Source organism: Oncorhynchus kisutch, linkage group LG12 (genome assembly GCF_002021735.2).
Source record: "Oncorhynchus kisutch isolate 150728-3 linkage group LG12, Okis_V2, whole genome shotgun sequence".
Taxonomy (NCBI): Eukaryota; Metazoa; Chordata; class Actinopteri; order Salmoniformes; family Salmonidae; genus Oncorhynchus; species Oncorhynchus kisutch.
Window position 1 is genome coordinate 51871749 of NC_034185.2, and position 21416 is coordinate 51893164.

A 21416-nucleotide genomic window follows, 5' to 3' on the forward strand; every position below is an offset into this window, starting at 1 on the left:
TAATTTCTCCACAACACAAATATTACAACTGCAAACAGTTATTTTGTCTTTTATTAGCAAGCTGTGGCTAAAATAAATCGTTTTAGCTAATGCTAATCGCTAGCGAAATGTACCTAGTCAGGGCTAACGTAGCTATCTCGCTATACACCAGCCTGATACCTGGGATATGCCTAGGTCAGCATGCTTGTGCAACGGTATATCCTAAATCAGAGTAATAGGCAAAGCATAAATATTTTATCTACATCCAAGCTACAGTAAGAGAAAACATTTAATGTAACATTAATTAGGGTTCAATGGGAAACACTGGTTCCTACCCTGTCACAATAACCCCTCCCTGGCTTTTTCATTCGTTATGTCAACCACTGCATTCAGAGTGACCACTATATTCCATCTTTTGGTTGAAGTTTCATTAAACAGTATAAAACACCCATTTAAAACACCCAAAAACCTCCCCCCATTATAGGTGATAAAATGTTAATGACAAATCATGTCCTTTTTATACGCTGACTTCTTATTTGCTTGTTTATCATTTAGAATTAAAAATTTCCTTCGAACCAATAGGTTCTTGTTCTTGCCACCGATAGGATCATGCCAGCCATTCTTTTAAAGGTAATTTACTGCTCTGAGCTTGAAAGGGCTTTCACTAGATTCCACAGCCACAAGGTCAAAATTGGCTATTATAAAAATGCCTGAAAACTTGCTTTTTAGTCTTAATTTAAGGTTAGGCATAATGTTAGCGTTGTGGTTAGGTTTAAAATGAAATGTTAAGAGAAATAGGCAGCTTTTAACCATAATTATGACTGAAGCTGTGTACGCTAGTGAAGACCCCTTGAAATATACTAATCGTGAATAGGTATGATGTGTAACGTGATAAGCATTACCGTATGTCAATGAACAGTGCGCATTCATTTTTCATTTTGCCACACCCTTTGAGCTATGACGCCAACCAATAAGATCATTTCTCTTCAGTGCAACGAAAGTAAACAGTGACCAAGAACACAATACATTGTTTTTAATTGATATACGTTTATTAACGACATGGAACTCAACATTTGACTAATTTAACTGCCCCGCAACACATAACTTACCCCATGTAGTCGTTCATTTGCGTTGGAGACAGGACTTGGTTGATAGGCGTTATCTAGGTAAGGCTAGCTACTTTACCTGCTAACAATGGCTAACTGTATGGTTTTTCACACTCAAATAGCCTCCATTATGGAGGTTCTAGCGAATGCAGCCGTGGCAGATATCTGTAAACTCGTAGACGACGACTATGCAGTGTTTCGTTTGGAAATAACTCAAAGCCAGAAAGAAAACAGGGCATTGCGGAGGAAACTACAGCTACTGGAACTGAAGATGGCACGGGAGCGCGCAGAGAGGACAACGAGAGAGCGCGTCCTCGCCAGTCGTCCCAGTAGTGTCAAGATCCTCGACCGATATAGAGGAATGGCAAGAGGTACATTTTGCAGAAGACTGCGGGGCCTGTAGCCCGGTTCCCTTCAGCACTTACGTTCCGATGTGTTACCCAGAACTGGGTCTCGGTCAGTTTTGGGTCTCGGTCGATTTTGCGCAATTGTTTTGTATTTTACCAGTAGGCAGATCAATTAAGAACAAATTACTCTTGCATAAAGACAAACACTATTCTAACCAGATTCTTGATTTACTGAATTTCATATTACTTTATACAATTAAAGAATGTGATGCATGGAACAATGCATTGATCGATAAATATAATATCAAGAAGTTATGACAAGTGTTACCTTACATCCTTGCCAATTGTAGATGGCCAATAGTGTACAATATACTGTTGAGCATTTATAGTACATAACTTAACCCCCCCCCCCCCAAATTACTTTCTCACATGAAGGACAACTCACTGGAGGCCACAGGAGCTCTGTAAAGCCAGCGGGACACAACGTGTGGAGAAATGACCAACCCATAGCTATAGATGATGGGAGTGGAACCTCAACCCAGCATGTTATCGTGATAGAGGTTAGTGTCATAGTGTGACATAAAACATTTAAGTACAGCAAATGTGGCGTGTTTGTTTAAAAAAAAGCTCCCCTCAGCTATTCACTTGCTTACATGTACATCCTTATTTATCTGCCATAGGGGAGCTTGTGAGACTTCCCTATGACATTGTTATACAATTCAACTCATGTACCGATAATAACCTCCTCTCTTCTTGTGTCAGTCTGCATATGCAGAGGCTGCAGGTCCTGGGGTCAAGCAGGAGAGGTCTGAAGGAGAGGAGGACCCACAGCACAGCAGAGACATCCAGACTGGAGCAGCGGCTGGAGCAGCGCCCCCTGTAGTTAGGACCTCGTTAGACCTCGCCGCCGCACCCCAGGCCAGTACCAGACGCAGCATCACAGAGGTCAGTCCAACGCCATCCTCGAGACAGACCCAGAGACTAACTTTAACACACAGGATCTGACCACACATCAGACTCAGAGAGATTGGGGCCGGGGAGACTGGGCTGTCCTCCTGCTCCTGGCTCAGAGTATTTACTGGTATTTCACCAGAGCTAGAGGACGGTTCTTTCCCGTGGAGATGGTGATGATCTGTCTTGTTCTGCCACTACAAAGATGGATCCTGGCAACATATCCTTAGGTTTAGAGCAAAGATGGGCAACTACCGGCCCGCATATCAATTTCCAAAAACGGATAAATAAAATGAAAAATGCTAACTCAGTCTGGGTCTCAACTTAATGTTGCGATTTAGAATACACAAGATGCAATTTTGAAGTTTGGTTGTGCATCAGCAGTTTCTCTTATGTCAGTCACTGACAGCCGCTCAATCAGCCAACATTTTTAAGAGTGGACTAAGATTGGTAAATTACTCCAGCCAGCTATGTAAACGTGTAGCAATCATGGTCAAATTACCATCCAGGGGGCCCCCATTGATTTTGTTAGTCACACTCAATCGGATATCATATTAAAAACTGCGAACATTTCTCTCCATCCTACGGCAAAATGAGTAGAATTGCATGAAATTAGTTATACAATTGCAAAATCTTCTCTCCACCCCATCGCAAAATGTGTAGCGTCAGGGATCGAGACCCAGTGTCCACGTCGATGGTACTGTCATGACGTTGGCCTCTTTGGGTATAGCAAGCCCCATCCCCCTCTCCCTGCCTCCCCTTGCCTCCTTCAACTAGGCTGCTGTGGTCAGAGAGACATCGTAAATTTCTGAGGATCTCCTCATGGACACACAGTATAGAGAGAGTAGATTTTCATGAAGCACAAAGGAATTTCTTACACCTCACAGAACTTGAGGTACGAACAAATTTCATGTTCCGGAGAAAGTATAAAAGATTGGTGAAGAATCCAGCTACGAACTGGTCCGTTTGTCACAACTTGGGGAAGCTCATGGGAGACGGTGTGGCCACATTACCATAACGCTGTTTATCTAATTGTTGTATAAGATGAATGAGTGAGTATGATACTGTTTACACAATTTTACAATGTGATTTTGGACTGTTTAATGGAAAACTCCAATCCCCTTTTTGAGTTGACTAAATCAGAGGACCGCCCCTGAGCCCAGTTAGGGTCAGACATCCTGGGACAGCCCTTTTCTGCCATTCCGAATAAAACCCAACTTTGAGAAATTATCACCAGACCATGTTTTTCTCCATTAGGGGAGGACAAAGGTTTTGAACCATTGCTGAAACTTTTAACCATACCACGTGGTTAAACTCTTAGACTATCGATACAGACAGAATAAGAACAAGTCTTTGATATTAATTACTAGTCTGCAGCTAGGAATTCGGTATCATTGAACTCGAAGAACGGCAACCGCTGAAACATTCATTGTATAACGAAACAAATTAATGTCACTCTGAACTATCCACTATAACCACGACAGAGAGAGAGAGATGGACAATTCTACAAAAGAAACAAACTTTTCACCAGCGATCAAGACGACACACTGAGCGTAAATATATTGATTGATTGCAATTGTTCCCGAATGAGTGAGCGTTCATGTGCAAAGGATTAGCATTTCAATTGTTATAATTATCACTCTGTAGTGACTTCTTAGTCGACCCCCACTTCCCCTTTTGTCTAACAAGCCGCCATGCCGGTTTAGCCCACTAGGGCACATTCTCCTATCATTTCTTGAAACCATATTTACTGTTTGTTTATGCATTTCTGTGAATTACTTAGTGAGTAATAAATAAATGATTTAAGACAATTGATGTATGGATGACTCATAGTGAAGACTGGGTTCGTGCAGGTAACCAACAATTTACGACGTTTGGAATGAGGCTAACGTGAGAAATTAAATAATTCATTAATTCGAAGACTAATTGATCAGATAAAATATCTGAAAAGTTATTTTAGGAAATTATAACTTTAATCTGAATATTTTTCCTTGGTGCCCCGACTTCCTAGTTAATTACATTTACATGATTAATCAGTTGATCGCTTAATACTAATGACAGAGAATCTTTGATGAATACTATCATTAAACTGAAGATATAGTTAAGACACGACAGTACCTTCCGATTCACACAGCCCTGTCGTCTTAATTTAGGTATTGAACTACATTTTTCATTGTTGTCAGCAGAAAACGAAGATTTCATTGTTGAATATTCATGGTTAAAATGATGCATCCAGGTAGTGTGTGATATACACTGAGTATATAAAACATTAGGAACACCTTTGCACCCCCTTTTGCCCTCAGAGCAGCCTCAATTTGTCTGGGCATGGACTCTACAAGGTGTCGAAAGCGTTCCACAGGGATGCTGGCCCATGTTGACTCCAATGCTTCTCACAGTTGTCAAGTTGGCCGGATGTCCTTTTGGTACACATGGAAAACTGTTGAGCATGAAAAACCCAGCAGCATTGCAGTTCTTGACACACTTAAACAGGTGCGCCTGGCACCTACTGTCATACACCGTTCAAAGGCACTTAAGTATTTTGTCTTGCCTATTCACACTCTGAATGGCACACACACACTATCCATGTCTCAGTTGTCTCAGAGCATAAAATTCCTTCTTTAACCTGTCTCCTCCCCATCATCTACACTGATTGAAAGGGATTGAAACAAGTGACGTCAATAAGAGATCAGACTGGCCAGGTGAATGCTATGATCCCTTATTGACGTTAAATACACTTCAATCAGTATTGATGAAGTGGAGGAGGCAAGTTAAAGACTTTCATAAACTCTTTAGTGTCCATCACATGTGATCTCACCCTATTCTGCATACAGCTGACAGCGCTTCATAACCAATATACACTTACTAAATATACCTATATACTAACAAACACCTACTGTACACGTCAGAATAGTTTAGTCAGGTTTGTCTGAGGACTTTTGACTTAACATAGCTGACTTATTTTAACCCACATTTATGTCCACCATGATGGGTTTAAAAACAATGAAGTCATTCTGTAACTACAGTATAGGACTCAAATGTAGTGGGGATGGGTAAACACTCCATGTTGAAAGTGTGTTTATTATCTGTGTGTACGTACCTGAGGGAGTGTATGTCTGTATAATCTGTATCACCTGTCTCTTCCAGGAGGAGGAGGGTCCAGAGATGCTGCTGGTGAAGGAGGAGGGGTGTGAGGAGGGTCTGGGGAACCCTGAGGGGACCATGGTCATGGAGGACAACCAGACTACACCTCCTCCTGAACCCACAGAGGAACCAGCTGAGCAGCACAGGACCACACAGAGTCTCACTGAGGTGAGCCCACTGTGAACTACTGTCTGATGGTATTAGGTCAGGGATTCCTGTATCAGCACTCCTACTCTGAGACGCTTTGTGGATACGGGCCCAGGTCTTCATTAATTATTCTTAAGTGTGGGACCATGCCTTTGAATTATCAAACCATTAGAGTGTCAAGTAATCAAATAAACTAACACGTTTGCATAGTACTCATATCAATCCATCATTGCCCAATCAGAAGATGCTCCATAGCAGGGTGCTCATATCAGATTTCTTGATCCAACATCCTCTCACCCTGTATCTCTTACAGTCAGTAGACATGGAGGATGGGAAGCCTGATCTGCTGCTGGTCAAAGAGGAGACCATAGAAGATGAACCAGAGAGCATTGACCTGCTGAGTGGACTAAAGATGGGGGAGCAAGGTAAGAGAGAAATACATATAGCCTACATGCAGTAATAGATCTTCAATGTGAATAGTGATGCACCTGGCTATTTTATATTTTGCTTCATTTATAAAGTTCAATCAATACAACTTATGTTTACATACAAAAACATACAGGTGGTTGGGTGGACGCTAAAAGTGGAGACTGGGCGGCCATCTTAGATTCCCAGACCGGTGCAGCCAAGAGCTCAGGGGACAACGTCAATGAGCAGGGCAGGACCAGAGGTGACATAGTGGAATCCAGTGGATGGTACAGCGTCCTCAACTCTGGGCTGGGGAACAACACTGTTAACCACAACCAGAAACAGACAGTCGAACACAAAACAACAACCAAACTTAGTCTCCATGACAACAGACTGGCTGAGACCAGGACAAGGCGTAGATTTTGTCAGTGGGGACGGGGAGGTATTGGTATGCGGCAGGACAGAACAGACACAGACTCGGCTAGCGATGCTCCATCCTGCTCCTATAGTTGTGATTCAGAGAGACTGATGATGCCTCAGCTTAACCCCCTAACAGTTGCTGCCTTCAGCCTGCCTGCTATAGGATCTATCAACTGGAACATGGACTCTGCGACAACACAGACACTCCCTGGCCTTCGTCCTCCTCACACTCCCCTAATGTTAAACCAGACCTCAGACAATGCCAGTGGCTCAACACTAAATGGCTACACAAGACCATTGACAAATGACAGTAGTGGTAACGGTGTCAGTAGATCCAGTGGCAAAGAGAAGCGCTTTCCGTGTCCATTCTGTGGGATAGCCTTCAGTTTCCCCAAACAGGTGGAGATCCACCAGAGGATGCACACAAAACCGTTTGGCTGCCACCTGTGCAGGGCCAGTTTCTCTGACTCGTCCAACCTGAAGAGACACCAGAGAGTCCACACAGGGGAGAAACCGTACAGCTGCCCACAGTGTGAGAAGAGATTCTCCCACCGACACCATCTGAAGAATCACCTGAAGGTCCACATGGGAGAGAGGCCGTAGGCACTGCTGTAAGAGGTTCTCAGAGAGGAGCTACCTCAGGATACACCAACAGAAAATGCACACCACCCATGTATAGAGTATAGTGACATGTAATGTAGTACTAGTTTGTTTGTATTTAATTCTGATGATTTTGGATGTATTAGGGAACTGGATGAAGTGAACTGAGGAAATAATGAGTGATGAGGCAGAGTAGTGAAGATGAACCTTTTACAGAGTATTCTAAAATGTATTTTATCAAAGCGAGGGTACCAGATATCGTGATAACAGTGAGGAGTTATTCTACTTGTCATAGATGGTTTTTTCAAGTAGGGAGAGGGTAGAGTAAGTTTAACCATGTTTTACATTCAGCATCACTCTGTCAAGGCAAATATAGTATTCTTTCTAACAAATATCTACATATACACTGAAGAAAAATATAAATGCAACATGTAAAAGTGTTGTTCCCATGTTTCATGAGTTGAAATAAAACATGTTTCAGGGGACGCATGACTCGACTATCTCCTCTCCCGAGCCAGTTGGGGAGCTGCAGCGATGAGACAAGATCGTAATTGAAATTGAGAGATAAAGGGGGTCAAAATAAATAAAAATATACATGTGCAACTTGTGCTGGGGGCAATAAAATGCCACTCTAAAATGTGCAGTTTTGTCACAAAACGCAATGCCACAGATGTCAATTTTTTTTTAGGGAGCGTGTAATTGGCATGCTGACTGCAGGAATGTCTACCAGAGCTGTTGCCATTGAATGTTAATTTGGCAGAATGTCCAACCGGCCTCGCAACCGCAGACCACGTGTACAGCGTCCTGTGGGCAAGCGGTTTCTAATGTCAATGTTGTGAACAGAGTGCCCCATGGTGGCGGTGGGGTTATGGTATGAGCAGGCATAAGCTACGGACAACAACACAATTGCATTTTATTGATGGCAATTTGAATATAAAGAGATACCGTGAAGGTATCCGTGACCAAACATCTGTATTTCCTGTCATGTGAAATCCATAGATTAGGGCCTAATTCATTTTTCAATTGACTGATTTCCTTATATGAACTGTAACTTTATGAAATTGTTGCATGTTGCATTTATATTTTTGTTCAGTATATTTCAGGATGTTGTGTGTCCCTGGAAATAATCGGAATGAATTTAAACATGACATTTTTGAAAACATATCTTGTCGAAAAAGAAGTGGTCTCTTGGCACAACTTACAGTGCCTTGCAAAAGTATTCATCCCCCTTGGCGTTTTTCCTATTTTGTTGCATTACAACCTGTAATTGAAATGGATTTTTATTTGGATTTCATGTAATGGACATACACAATAGTCCAAATTGGTGAAGTGAAATGAAAAAAAAAAACCTTGTTTAAAAAAATATAGATATTTTTTAAATACGGAAAAGTGGTGAGTGTATATGTATTCATCCCCTTTGCTATGAAGCCCCTAAACAAGATCTGGTGCAACCAATTACATTCAGAAGTCACATAATTAGTTAAATAAAGAATACCTGTGTGCAATCTAAGTGTCACATGATCTCAGTATATATATACACACCTGTTCTGAAAGGCCCCAGAGTCTGCAACACCACTAAGCAAGGGGCACCATGAAGACCAAGGAGCTCGCCAAACAGGTCAGGGACAAAGTTGTGGAGAAGTACAGATCAGGGTTGGGTTATAAAAAAAAATATCAGAAACTTTGAACATCCCACAAATCCATTATTAAAAAGTGGAAAGAATATGTCACCACAACAAACCTGCCAAGAGAGGGCCACCCACCAAAACTCACAGACCAGGCAAGGAGGCATTAATCAGAGAGGCAACAAAGAGACCAAAGCTAACCCCGAAGGCGCTGCATAGCGTATGGAGTATCTGTCCATAGGACCACTTTAAGCCGTACACTCAACAGAGCTGGACTTAACGGAAGAGTGGCCATAAAAAAAGCCACTGCTTAAAGAAATAAATAAGCAAACACATTTGGTGTTTGCCAAAAGGAATGTGGGAGACTCCCCAAACATATGGACGAAGGTACTCTGGTCAGATGAGACTAAAATGTCGCTTTTTGGCCATCAAGGAAAATGCGATGTCTGGTGCAAACCCAACAGCTCTCATCACCACGAGAACAACATCCCATCGGCAGGGACTGGGAAACTATTCAGAATTTAAGGAATACAGGGAAATTCTGGAGGGAAATCTGTTTCAGTCTTCCAGAGATTTGAGACTGGGACAGAGGTTCATCTTCCAGCAGTACAATGACCCTAAGCATACTGCTAAAGCAACACTCGAGTGGTTTAAGGGGAAACATTTAATGTCTTGGAATGGCCTAGTTAAAGCCCAGACCTCAATCCAATTGAGAATCTGTGCTATGACTTAAAGATTGCTGTACACCAGCAGAACCCATCCAACTTGAAGGAGCTGGAGCAGCTTTTCCTTGAAGAAGGGGCAAAGATCCCGGTGGCTAGATGTGCCATACCCCAAGAGACTTGCAGCTATAATTGCTGGGGTGAATAGTTGTGCACACTCAAGTTTTCTTATTTCTTGTTTGTTTCACAATAAAAAATATATTTTGTATCTTCAAAGTGGTAGGCATGTTGTGTAAATCAAATGATACAAACCCCCCCTCAATTTTAATTCCAGGTTGTAAGGCAACAAAATAGGAAAAATGCTAAGGGGGTGAATACTTTTACAAGCCACTGTACTCCGGGTATGGGGTGACTGAACACCTTCCCCTGCAACTGGATCCTGGACTTCCTGACAGGCCGCCCCCAGGTGGTGAGGGTAGACAACACATCCATCACACTGATAATTAACACGGGGGCCGCACAAGGGTGTGTCTTAGCCCCCTCCTGAACTACCTCTATACCCACTACTGCGTGGCACAGTTCCAACTGCATCATCAAGTTCGTTGACGACACGACAGTAGTAGGCCTGATTACCAACAATGATGAGATGGCCTACAATAGAGGTAGGCACTCTGATGGTGTGATGCCAGGTATCAACCTCTCCCTCAACATCAGCAAAACAAAGGAGCTCATTGTGGACTTCAGGAGGAGCCAGGCTGGACACACCCCCATCATCAATGGGACTGCCGTGGAGACGGTCAAAAATTTTAAGTTCCTCGGCGTGCACATCTCCGAGAAGCTGAAATGGTCAAACCACACAGACACTGGTAAAGAAAGCAAGACAGCGACTCTTTAACCTCAGGCGGCTGAAAAAATTCTATCTGTCCCAGAGGGCCCTTGAAGTGTTCTACAGGAGCACCATTGAGAGCATATTGTCGGGCTGCATCACAGCCTGGTACGGCAACTCCACCACCGCTGACTGCAAGGCTCTACAGAAGGTGGTACGCTCAGCTGAGCACAACATTGGGTTCACATTGCCTGTCCTCCAGAATACCTACAACACCAAGTGTTGCAGGAAGGCCAAGAAGATCATCAAGGACCTCAGCCACCCAAGCCATGCCCTGTTCGCCACGCTTCCATCACTCAGACGTGGGCAGTATGGCAAAAACTGTCAGACTGGCTGATAGCTTCTTCACCCAGACCATCAGGCTGCTGAATAGTCACCACTAGGCAGCTACCCCCCCACACACACCCTGGATTTCCTACCCACTGCCCACCCATGGACACACTACAGCCCCCCCCATTGACCTGCACTGTTGGAGAATTTCACCGTACCCTGCTATTACATCCATCAATTACACCTCTGCATGTGACTAATAATCTAGTCAATACATTTACTTGTCTCTGTGAAAAGGTTTATAAGGAAACATGATTCTTATAAACCGTTATGCTTTTCTGTACAATCTTTGTTTGCAGTCTGCAGTCCATGAAGACCTGCTGATATCCAGTGTTGCTGGTGGGATTGACTGGACCTCTGAAGGTCGCATACCCTGGCCCCGGATCAGGAGCCATTACTCTTCCTTCCCGAGTCGGAACCAGGACCGAACCACGAGGGACAGAGACCCCACCACCACACAGAACACAACCAGTGGACAGGTGGACTGAACAACCTCAGTCTGGTTGGTCATCAGAGAGACAGAGACTCCAGTCAGGGATCCAGTCTGCAGCCCAGACCCTTCTCTTCACAGTCTCAGTGCAGAGATGAAGCAGGGCCTGGGGCTGATAGAGATAGACCCTCCTGTTCCTATGATACAAACACCACAGTATCCATGATGAACAGAGCAGGTCACCCTGGGCTTTAGCCTTCACAGAGAGTGGTGGGAGACCCCCCTAGTGGTAGTCTTTCAAGAAGTATCTTCTCCTTCAGGATCTCATTTAATGCCTAGTAACTGAGTTCATAAGAAGCCTAGAGTTGGACCTAGATCTAGCCTTCCTCGGTTACCTTATTTTTACCCCATTAATAGAGATCGTGTTCGGATGGGCATTCACCACAAGAGGTACCTAGCCTATACCACAGCACACAATCCTAACGATACCCAAACAATGGCTAGAGGTCAAGGAGGGAGCTCAAAGACTAACCACCTGAGGGTGGTGACTCCTGCTTCTACCTCCTCTGGTGTCATTGGGCCACAACGTGGGAAGCCGTGCATTAGGACAGACGCGGATAAGCGCTTCACGGAGGCGACTTATGTGAAGAGGCACCAGATCGTTCACACCAAGGAAAGGCAAATCAAGTGCAATTTATGTTACAAGAGCTTCTCCTTAATGAGTTACCTAATCAGACCTAGGAGTGTCCACAAGTGGCTGAGATGTACAAAGGGAACCATTCTTTATCTGACATAGTATAGTTATCATGTGTCTTGGGGTGAGGGTAATTAACCACATACCCCTCGTTAACCCTTTGTTAAATTGTAATTTGAAACAGGATTGTGTAACTACCTGTTTTTATATAGACAGTAAACCTAAGCTATATCAAGGACAGTTTAATATTTACCTTACTGAGCTGAATAAAGTAATATTATTTTCTACTCTTACTAACACAGTATTATTTCTAAACATGAGCTTAAAAGATATTGACCGTAGTTGAATTTATGTGTAACGTAATAAGCAGTACCGTAGTTCAAAGAACAGCACGCATAATTTTTTCTTGTATTTCACCACACCCTTTGACCTATGACTTATGCCAATACGATCCTCTCTATTCAGTGTAAGCGGAAGTGAACAGCGACAACAAACAATTTCCAAGTTAGCATCGTCATTTAGACGTTTATTAACACCCTGGACCTCAAAATATGACCAATCGAACCGTACAGCATAGCATACTTACCTCAGGTAGTATTTAATTTGCGTTGGAGACAGGACTTGGGGTTGATAGATGTTATCTAGGTAACGCTGCTAACGTTGGCTAATTGTAACCGTAACGTTATGATTTTTCACACTCAAATAGCCTCCATTGTGGAGGTGCTAGCGAATGCAGCCGTGGCAGAGATCTGTAAACTAGTAGACGACGACTATGCAGTGTTTCGTTTGGAAATAAGTCAAAGCCAGAAAGAAAACGGCGCATTGAGGAGGAAACTTCAGCTACTGGAACTGAAGGTGTCACGGGAGCGCGCAGAGAGGACAATGCGAGAGCGCATCATCGCCAGTCGTCCCAGAAGTGTCAAGATCCTCGACCGATATAGAGGAATGGCAAGAGGTACATTTTGCCCGGTCCCTCCCTGTATGTGTTTGGATAGTATGTAATAATTCCTCTGATTACATAGCGATCTTGCAAGAAGTTACTAAAAGTGTTACCTATCATCCTTGACAATTCTAGACATTGTCAGTAGTGTATAATATACCGTTGAGCATTGACGATAGCTAACCTAAGCACCCCTCAATCACTCTCTCAGGTGAAGGACATCTCACTGGACGCTACAGGAGCTTCGGGAAGCCAGCGGGACACAATACATGGAGAGATGACCAACCAATCACCTTTGATGAGGGGAGAGGAACCTCAACCCAGCACATCATCACGATAGAGGTAAGCATATTAGTGTGTCAGAAAGGATTCATACCCCTTGACTTATTACACCTTTTGTTGTGTTATACCCTTAATTCAAAATGGATTCAATTGCTTTTTTCTCTCACCCATCTACACACAATACCTTATAATGACAAAGTGAAAACATGTTTTTAGAAATGTTAGTAAAATTATTGAAAATTATATACGACCAGCATCCTTTAGTCGCCTCTCCACTGTTGACGTTGAAACAGGTGTTCTGCGGGTGCTATTTAATGAAGCTGCCAGTTGAGGACTTGTGAGGCGTCTGTTTCTCAAACTAGACACTAATGTACTTGTCCTCTTGCTCAGTTGCGTATCGGGGCCTCCCACTCCTCTTTCTATTTTGGTTAGAGCCAGTTTGGTTTAAATAATGCAAAAACACAGTGTTGGAGAAGAAAGTAAGTGCAATATGTGCCATGTAAAAAAGCTAACGTATAAGTTCCTTGCTCAGAAGATGAGAACATTTGAATGCTGGTGGTTCCTTTTAACGTGAATCTTCAATATTCCCAGTTAAGAAGTTTAGGTTGTAGTTATTATAGGAATTATAGGACTATTTCTCTCTATACCATTTATATTTCATATACCTTTTGACTATTGGATGTTCTTATAGGCACTATAGTATTGCCAGGCTAATCTCAGAAGTTGATAGGCTTGAAATCATAAGCAGCGCTGTGCATCAAGCATTGCTGAAAGCTGCTGGCAAATGCAGGAAAGTGCTGTTTGAATGAATGCTTATGAGCCTGCTGCTGCCTACCACCGCTCAGTCAGACTGCTCTATCAAATATAAAATCAGAATTAATTATAATATAATAAACACACAGAAATACGAGCCTTAGGTCATTTATATGGTCAAATCCGGAAACTATCATTTCAAAAACAAAATGTTTATTATTTCAGTGAAATATGGAGCCGTTCCGTATTTTATCGTACGGGTGGCAACCCTAAGTCTAAATATTGCTGTTACATTGCACAACCTTCAATGTTATGTCATAATTACGTAAAATTCTGGCAAATTAATTACGGTCTTCATTAGGAAGAAATGGTCTTCACACAGTTCATAGTCATACCCTGACTCTGCTTGCACTGAACGCAAGAGAAGTGACACAATTTCCCTAGTTAATATTGCCTGCTAACATGAATTTTTTAAAACTAAATATGCAGGTTTAAAAATATATACTTGTGTATTGATTTTAAGAAAGGCATTGATGTTTATGGTTAGGTACATTGGTGCAACGATTGTGCTTTTTCCACGAATGCGCTTTTATGAAATCATCACCCGTTTGGTGAAGTTGAAGTAGGCTGTGATTCGATGATAAATTAACAGGCACCGCATTGATTATATGCAACGCTATATAATATGCAAAGCTAGTGAAACTAGTAATATCATCAGCCATGTGTAGTTAACTAGTGATTATGTTAAGTTTGATTGTTTGTTTTATAAGATACATTTGATGCTAGCTAGCAACTTACCTTGGCTCCTTGCAGCCACCAGGTCCTTTTGATGCTGCACTCTCGTAACAGGTGGTCAGCCTGCCACGCAGTTTCCTCGTGGATTGCAATGTAATCGGCCATAATCGGCATCGATGTACGTCCTCAATAGCTTTGCCCATGCTAAAACAGGATTTTGGGCACTAGAGTCCTATCTATCTCTGTGGTACATCCTCATTTATTGGCCATAACGGAGCTTGTGCTACTTCCCTGTGATGTTGTTATCCAATTCAACTCATGTACCTGTAATAACCTCCTCTCTTCTTGTGTCAGTCAGCAGATGTTGTGGCGGCAGGTTCTGGAGGATCGTCTCTGGTCAAGCAGGAGAGGACTGAAGGGGAGGACCCACAACACAGCAGAGACATCCAGACTGGAGAAGCGGCTGTAGTTGCACCCCTTGTTACCACGGAGGACCAAGTGACCGCGGTGCAGCCCAGGACCCGACGCATCATCACGGAGGTCAATGGAACGCTGAACGCCGTCGTCAAGTCAGAGACCGACACAGAGACTTTAACTGTAACACAAAGGCTCTTACACACAGGATCTGACCACAGATCAGACCCAGAGAGACTGGGGCTGAGGCCACTGGGCTGTCCTCCGGCTCCCAGTTCAGAGTATTCACTTTACGGTAACCCAAATCCGAGGATGGTTCATTCCCATCGGGACTCAGGTGACGCATTAGAGACTGGCAGTGATCCGTCTTGTTCTTACGCTACAGAGATGGAACCTGGCAACATGCCCTTGGGTTTAGAGACACAGACTGATCTGTCTAGAGGGGACTGGAACCGGTACAGTAGTCGTGTACACTCTGAAGGGTGCCTAGATAAGAAAGGAGAGGGTCTGGTTGTAGATGAAGTGATTGTGAAAGTGGAGGGCGAAGTTCCTCCCACATGGAATGCAGATAGTCACCTAGGAGACGGACACTCACAGGGAAGAGATTTCTTAGATTACAGGGAATGCTTAGAAACGAATCCAAATGTCACAACCCACTCCCCTTTACTCGCGCTTAGAGATCGTGACCTCGTGTCCACATCGATGGGGCCTTCCGATTCACACAACTGCCTTTTTGATCAGGTATTGAACTCAAATGACAGGGCTACAGCCCAGGCTCAGGGAGGGGCAGCCACATCAGGCAATGTTAAAGAGAAACGGTTCCTCTGCATGTTCTGTAACAAAGGCTTCAGCTGCCCCCAGAAAGTGAAGATCCACCAGAGGATCCACACAGGGGAGAAACGCTTCAGGTGTACCCAGTGTCATATGCGCTTCGTCCAGGCTGGTGACCTGAAGAGGCACCAGAGGGTCCACACAGGGGTGAAACCCTTCAGCTGTACCCAGTGTAATATGCGCTTCGCCCAGGCTGGCCACCTGAAGAGGCACCAGAGGGTCCACACAGGGGAGAAACCCTATAGCTGTCCCCACTGTGAGAAGAGATTCTCCCGACAGGACCAGCTCAAGATGCACCTGAAGGTCCACACGGGAGAAAAGCTGTTTGCTTGTACGCACTGAGCTACCTCAGGATACACCAGCAGAAAAAACATTCCACTTTTGAGCATAGAAAGTAACCATTCCACTCGATAGCTTCTGACGTTTAGATCAAACCCTGCATTAAGACTAAGACTAGCATTGTTGTCTGCAGAAAAGATCGACAGATGCGTTTGGAATAACGTCAGTAAAAGAATCCGTGTTGAATATTCCTGGGTAGAATATTGCATCCAGACATTGTGTGAAATAAGGCATATTTAAGCCTAAAAAGTCAAATAAAATTGTATTTGTTACATGCTTCATAAACAACAGGTGTAGACTAACAATGAAATACTTACGGATCCTTATCCAACAATGCAGAGTTAAAAATGCATTTTTATATAGTAATTAGAGTAAATAATAGACAGAATAACAATAACGAGTAAAAATAACATGGCTACAGGGAGTAGCAGCACCGAGTCGATGTGCAGGGGTACGAGGTAATGGAAGTAGCTATGTACATATAGTTAGGTACTAGGTCTTACAGATAATTATGTGTGGGGCACAGAGATGGGGTAGTCATTTAAAAATCATGTTAAACACTATTATTGCACACAGTGTCCGTATTATGTGACTTGTTAAGCACATTTTTTTGTCCTGAACTTATCTAGGCTTGCCATAACAAAATGGTTGAATACTTATTGACATTTAAACTTTTAATTTTTCTATCATTTGTAAACATTTCTAAAAACATAATACCCATTGCCATACCAAGCGGTGAGGCAGCCAGTCAAGATGCTCTCAATGGTGCAGCTGTAGAACTTTGAGGATCTGAGGGGTCCATGCCAAATCTTTTCATCCTCCTGAGGGTGAAGAGGCATTGTCGTGCCCTCTTCACAACTGTGTTGGTGTGTTTGGACCATGATAGATCCTTAGTGATTTGGACACAGAGAAACTTGAAGCTCTCGACCTGCTCCACTACAGCCCAGTCAATGTGAATCGGGGCTTGCTCGGCAATCCATTTCCTGTAGTCCACGATCAGCTCCTTTGTCTTCCCGACATTGAGGGAGAAGTTGTTGTCCTGGCACGACACTGCAAGGTCTATGACCTCCTCCCTATAGGCTGCCTCCTTGTCATCGGTGATCAGGTGTACCACCATCGTTTCGTCAGCAAACTTAATGAGGGTGTTGGAGTAGTGCACGGAAGTTGTGGGTGAACAGAGAGTAAAGGAGGGGACTGAGCACGCACCCCTGAGGGGCCCCCGTGTTGAGATCAGTGTGGCGGATGTGTTGTTGCCTACCCTCCTGGTTGGGATCTGCACGTACGGTCACTGTGGGGACGACATTGTCAATGCACTTATTTATGAAGCTGGTGATCAATGTGGTAAACTCTTCAAACAGTCCTGTAGGTTAGCATTACCTTCATCGTACCACTTCCAGTACCACTTGCACTTGTACTTCCCGTTTTGAGTTTTTGCTTGTGTGCAGGAATCAGGAGGATAGAGAGTAATGGTCAGATTTTCCAAATGGAGGGTGAGGTTTGTGTTTCTGTGTGTGGCGTAAAGCTGATCTAGAGTTTTTTTTCGCCTCTAGTTGCATTAGGTAAAACGGATATCAGTTTCACTTCATTAAAATCACTGGCCACTAGGAGCGCCGCTTCTGGATGAGCATTTTCTTGTTTGCTTATGGCCCTATACAGTTTGCATCGGTTTGTGCTGTTAAATAGACAGCTACGAAAAATATAGATGGAAATTCTCTTGGTAAATAGTATGTTCTATAGCTTATCATGAGGTATTCTAGCTCAGGCTAGCAGCATCTTGAGATTTCCTTAATATTAGAGATTGCGCACCAGCTGTTGTTAACAAAGACACACCTCCCCCCTGAGTTTACCCGAAGCTGCTGCTCTGTCCTGCCGATGCATAGAAAAACCAGCCAGATGTATACTATCCATGTCCTTGTTCAGCCAGGACTCAGAGAAACATAGGATATTACAGTTATTCAGGTCCCGTTGATATGATAGACTCGAACAGAGCTCATCCAGTTTGTACTCCAGTGATTGTATGTCCGCCAATAGAACAGAGAGCGGATGCGGTTTATTCACTCGGCGACGCACATCAGGGTGCCCGCAAGTCAGCCTGGCTTACGACGCCGCCTCTTTCTCCTCTAAGTCTCTGGGATTATGGCCAGGTCAGGTGTAAGCAATATGTCCCGTGCCGCCGACTCATTGAAGTAGAAATCTTCATCAAAATCAAGGTTAGTGATCGCTGTTCTGATGCCCAGAAAAGATTTTAGATCATAGGAAATAATGGTGGAAACATAATGTACTAAAAAAGGTAAGATCAGCTAAAAGAAAAACACAAAATAGCTGAATTGGTCAGGAGCCTGTAAAACGGCAGCGATACAATCCAGTAGGGCTGTAATGGTATTGTATTCGTACACCTCGGTTCGGTCCGCACTGTGAACCCGAACGAATATATAGGCCTAATGGCTTCACAGTTGATTATAACTGCGATGGACAGAGATTGTGGATAAAAAGTTAATAGTACTGCTCAACTGGAATAGCCTATGCAGAGTGGCAGATGTAGCTTGTTGGCCAATCACAAGTCATTAAAGCGACACTACAGTCATATAGTCTCCTTCTGTGGCTAAGTAACTCCTTACTTGCCACTGACAGAGGGCGACATGGGGGTGGCGGAACATAGCTGGTCGAGGAGGGCTCCCAGCTGACTTTGTTGACACTACTTGTCAATCCTTCTTTCTGTAAATATGTTACCCATATTTATTGATGGCTGTTACAGATTTCCCTTCCTGTGAGTTTTCTAACTCCAACCCATCCCCCAGACTGTGCCAGAGAGACTTGGGGATCATAAACTGTCTCCCCCAAACTCCCAGTGACCTCTGCTACCAGGCCACCGATAGGTTGCTAGGGGGCAGGACACCTGACAGTCCTTCTGCCTGCTCAGGTCAGAGCCTTCTTCGTCTCTCTTCAAGTGGACAAGACTGATCTATTGCAGGGACAGAAAAGCACATCCATCTCATATGTCCTCTGGAAATAAAAGTTATTTAGTGTGTGTAACTCTGTGGGGTTGCCTTATTACTCTGACCGGGAAAATCTACAGAGCGCATCACAGGTACTTCCTGTTTGAGCTTCTGTTTGTAAACAGGAAGCAGGAGTGTAGAGTTATCATCTGATTTGCAGAAGGGGAGACGAGGGAGGGCCTTGTACACTTGCTTGTGGGTTGAGTAACAGTGGTCTAGGACTTTATCACCACGAGTGGCAAAGGACAAGTGTTGATAGAAGTTGGGTATGGGGAATATCTTGTCTGAAAGCCATGTTTCAGAAAAAGAGAATATTGCAGTTACGAGAGTTTCGTTGGTAGCAAATTCATGATTGGAGGTCATCCATCTTATTATCAAGTGACTGGCCAATAGAATCGAGGGAAGTGGTGGCCGGTTTTCCCTTCGCCTTAGTCTCACCAGGGCGCCCGCTCTCATCCCTCTAGCCCGAAGATTGTGTCTTAGGTACACAAAGAGCACTGGGCAGATGAGTCAAAGTCCGGATGTGAGGTTAATAACTGCCAATCTGATGTTCAGAAGTTCTTGTCAATCATAAGAAATGATAGTGAATACATTTAGTGCAAAAATGTAATGATTAACGCCAAAATAATCACAAAATAGCTAAATGAAGTTGGAGCTTGCAAGATGGCAACCATACAATTCAGTACGGCACCATCTTTCATATTTTGGGCCTTCTTTTGACACCGCCTGATACAGAGGTCCTAGATGACGGGGAGCTGGTCCCCAGTCTGTTACATATTGTGGTTGTACTGTGAAGGCTTTATGATGTTCTCAAATGCCTATTTCATTACTCAACTACTTAATTTTTTCCCAAGACACTTTTAATGAGAATTTATGCAGTTCATGGAGTTTTGTGTAGTTTTCACATGTTGTATTTAACTTGTTTATGTTAAATAAACACAAAATGAAACTTTTCATTCTAAGACTCATTGAGACGGTTTATTATACATCTTTTGTGGAAAAATTCTTACACAGGGACAATCAAATTAATCATTGTTTACTGTCAGTGCTGGAGAGGTTTCAACCAACTCAGTGAACCACAGTACGTACACATGTCAATCAGGAGCTCTCCCAGGAGCTCTCCCTGAGCAGACCCAACAGTTGCCTTACATACACAGACAAGTTATTTTAGCATAATTAATTAATCATTACCGTTTCATAACGTGACAGACCAACACCTCACGAAGCTTCTCCTATCTATGCTGAGACATCTTTAGTTTGTTCTCAAAACAAGGTCTGGGCGTACTGCCAAATTGCAGCTCCTGATAAGAGGAGGAATTGTTCAGTCAACCACTTGCATGAGCACAGAAATTGGCTTATAGAACAGCACATGAATAGAATACAGAAATGTGTTATAAGAAAAGCACAAACATTAAAATTCCCATTACACATCACATCTGACCTCGCCCTATTATGCATACACAAAGTGTTATAACTTAAGGTTACTTTCATAACCCCGGTTCTCTTTCAAATACTTGTTTCGATATCACATATGGGGATTCGTCAGGATCACCAATACTCTTGGAAGGACCTATCAAAAGTGTCTGTTGGAGACAGACAGGTATAGTGGCGAATGAGGTGAGGTCCTAACCTCCTTTATAAGGAGCCATTCTCCCACCCTTGGGTCATTCACAAGCATGCTTCTCTTCCGCCTTTGCGAGCAGGGAAATGCGATATTACATCTCACTCATTATCAGGGAAGCAGGGTTATGAAAGTAACCTTAAGGTCTTTCAAATGCTTGTTTTTTTTAACCCCTTTTTCTCCCCAATTTCGTGGTATCCAATTGGTAGTTACAGTCTTGTCTCATCGCTGCAACTCCCGTATGGACTCGGGAAAGACGAGAGCTGTGCATCCTCTGAAACAACCCAACCAAGCCGCACTGCTTCTTGACACAATGCCCACTTAACCCGGAAGCCAGCCGCACCAATGTGTTGGAGGAAACACTGTACACCTGGCGACCGTGTCAGTGTGCACTGCGCCCTGCCCGCCACAGGAGTTGCTAGTGTGCGATGGGACAAGAACATCCCTGCCGGCCAAACCCTCCCAATTGTGCGCCGCCCTATGGGTTTCCCGGTCGTGGCCGGCTGCGACATAGCCTGGACTTGAACCAAGAATCCCTAGTGGCACAGCTAGCACTGTGATTCAGTGCCTTAGACCACTGCACCATTCGGGAGGCCTAGCCAGGGTAGTCTTAACATCAGCAACCCTCAGAGGCTCTGAAACTAAGGGAGTAAGCACCAAGAAAATGACTGTCACCCTCACCATTATAAATCAATATAATAGTCCCGGCAGGATACCGTTGAAGAGAGAAAGACCTTTCGAGGGTGGCAGCCCAATGAGCGAAAAGCACAACACCCTGG

At 43.7% G+C, this 21416-nt stretch overlaps 2 protein-coding genes across 2 annotated transcripts; both read left to right on the top strand.

Moving 5' to 3' along the window:
- The first annotated feature begins 942 nt into the window (after window positions 1–942).
- LOC109901240 (uncharacterized) lies at window positions 943–8607 on the top strand. The gene is made up of 6 exons (XM_031837826.1): window positions 943–1456; window positions 1868–1992; window positions 2195–2377; window positions 5528–5692; window positions 5985–6096; window positions 6234–8607. Exons 1-6 carry the CDS (start codon window positions 1174–1176, stop codon window positions 7100–7102), a joined length of 1737 nt encoding a protein of 578 aa, XP_031693686.1. The 5' UTR covers window positions 943–1173; the 3' UTR covers window positions 7103–8607.
- A 3545-nt stretch (window positions 8608–12152) lies between these two features.
- Window positions 12153–19972, top strand: LOC109901175 (zinc finger protein 329-like). Its single transcript, XM_020497221.2, has 3 exons — window positions 12153–12681; window positions 12878–13008; window positions 14791–19972. Exons 1-3 carry the CDS (start codon window positions 12411–12413, stop codon window positions 16021–16023), a joined length of 1635 nt encoding a protein of 544 aa, XP_020352810.1. The 5' UTR covers window positions 12153–12410; the 3' UTR covers window positions 16024–19972.
- Window positions 19973–21416: the final 1444 nt, after the last annotated feature.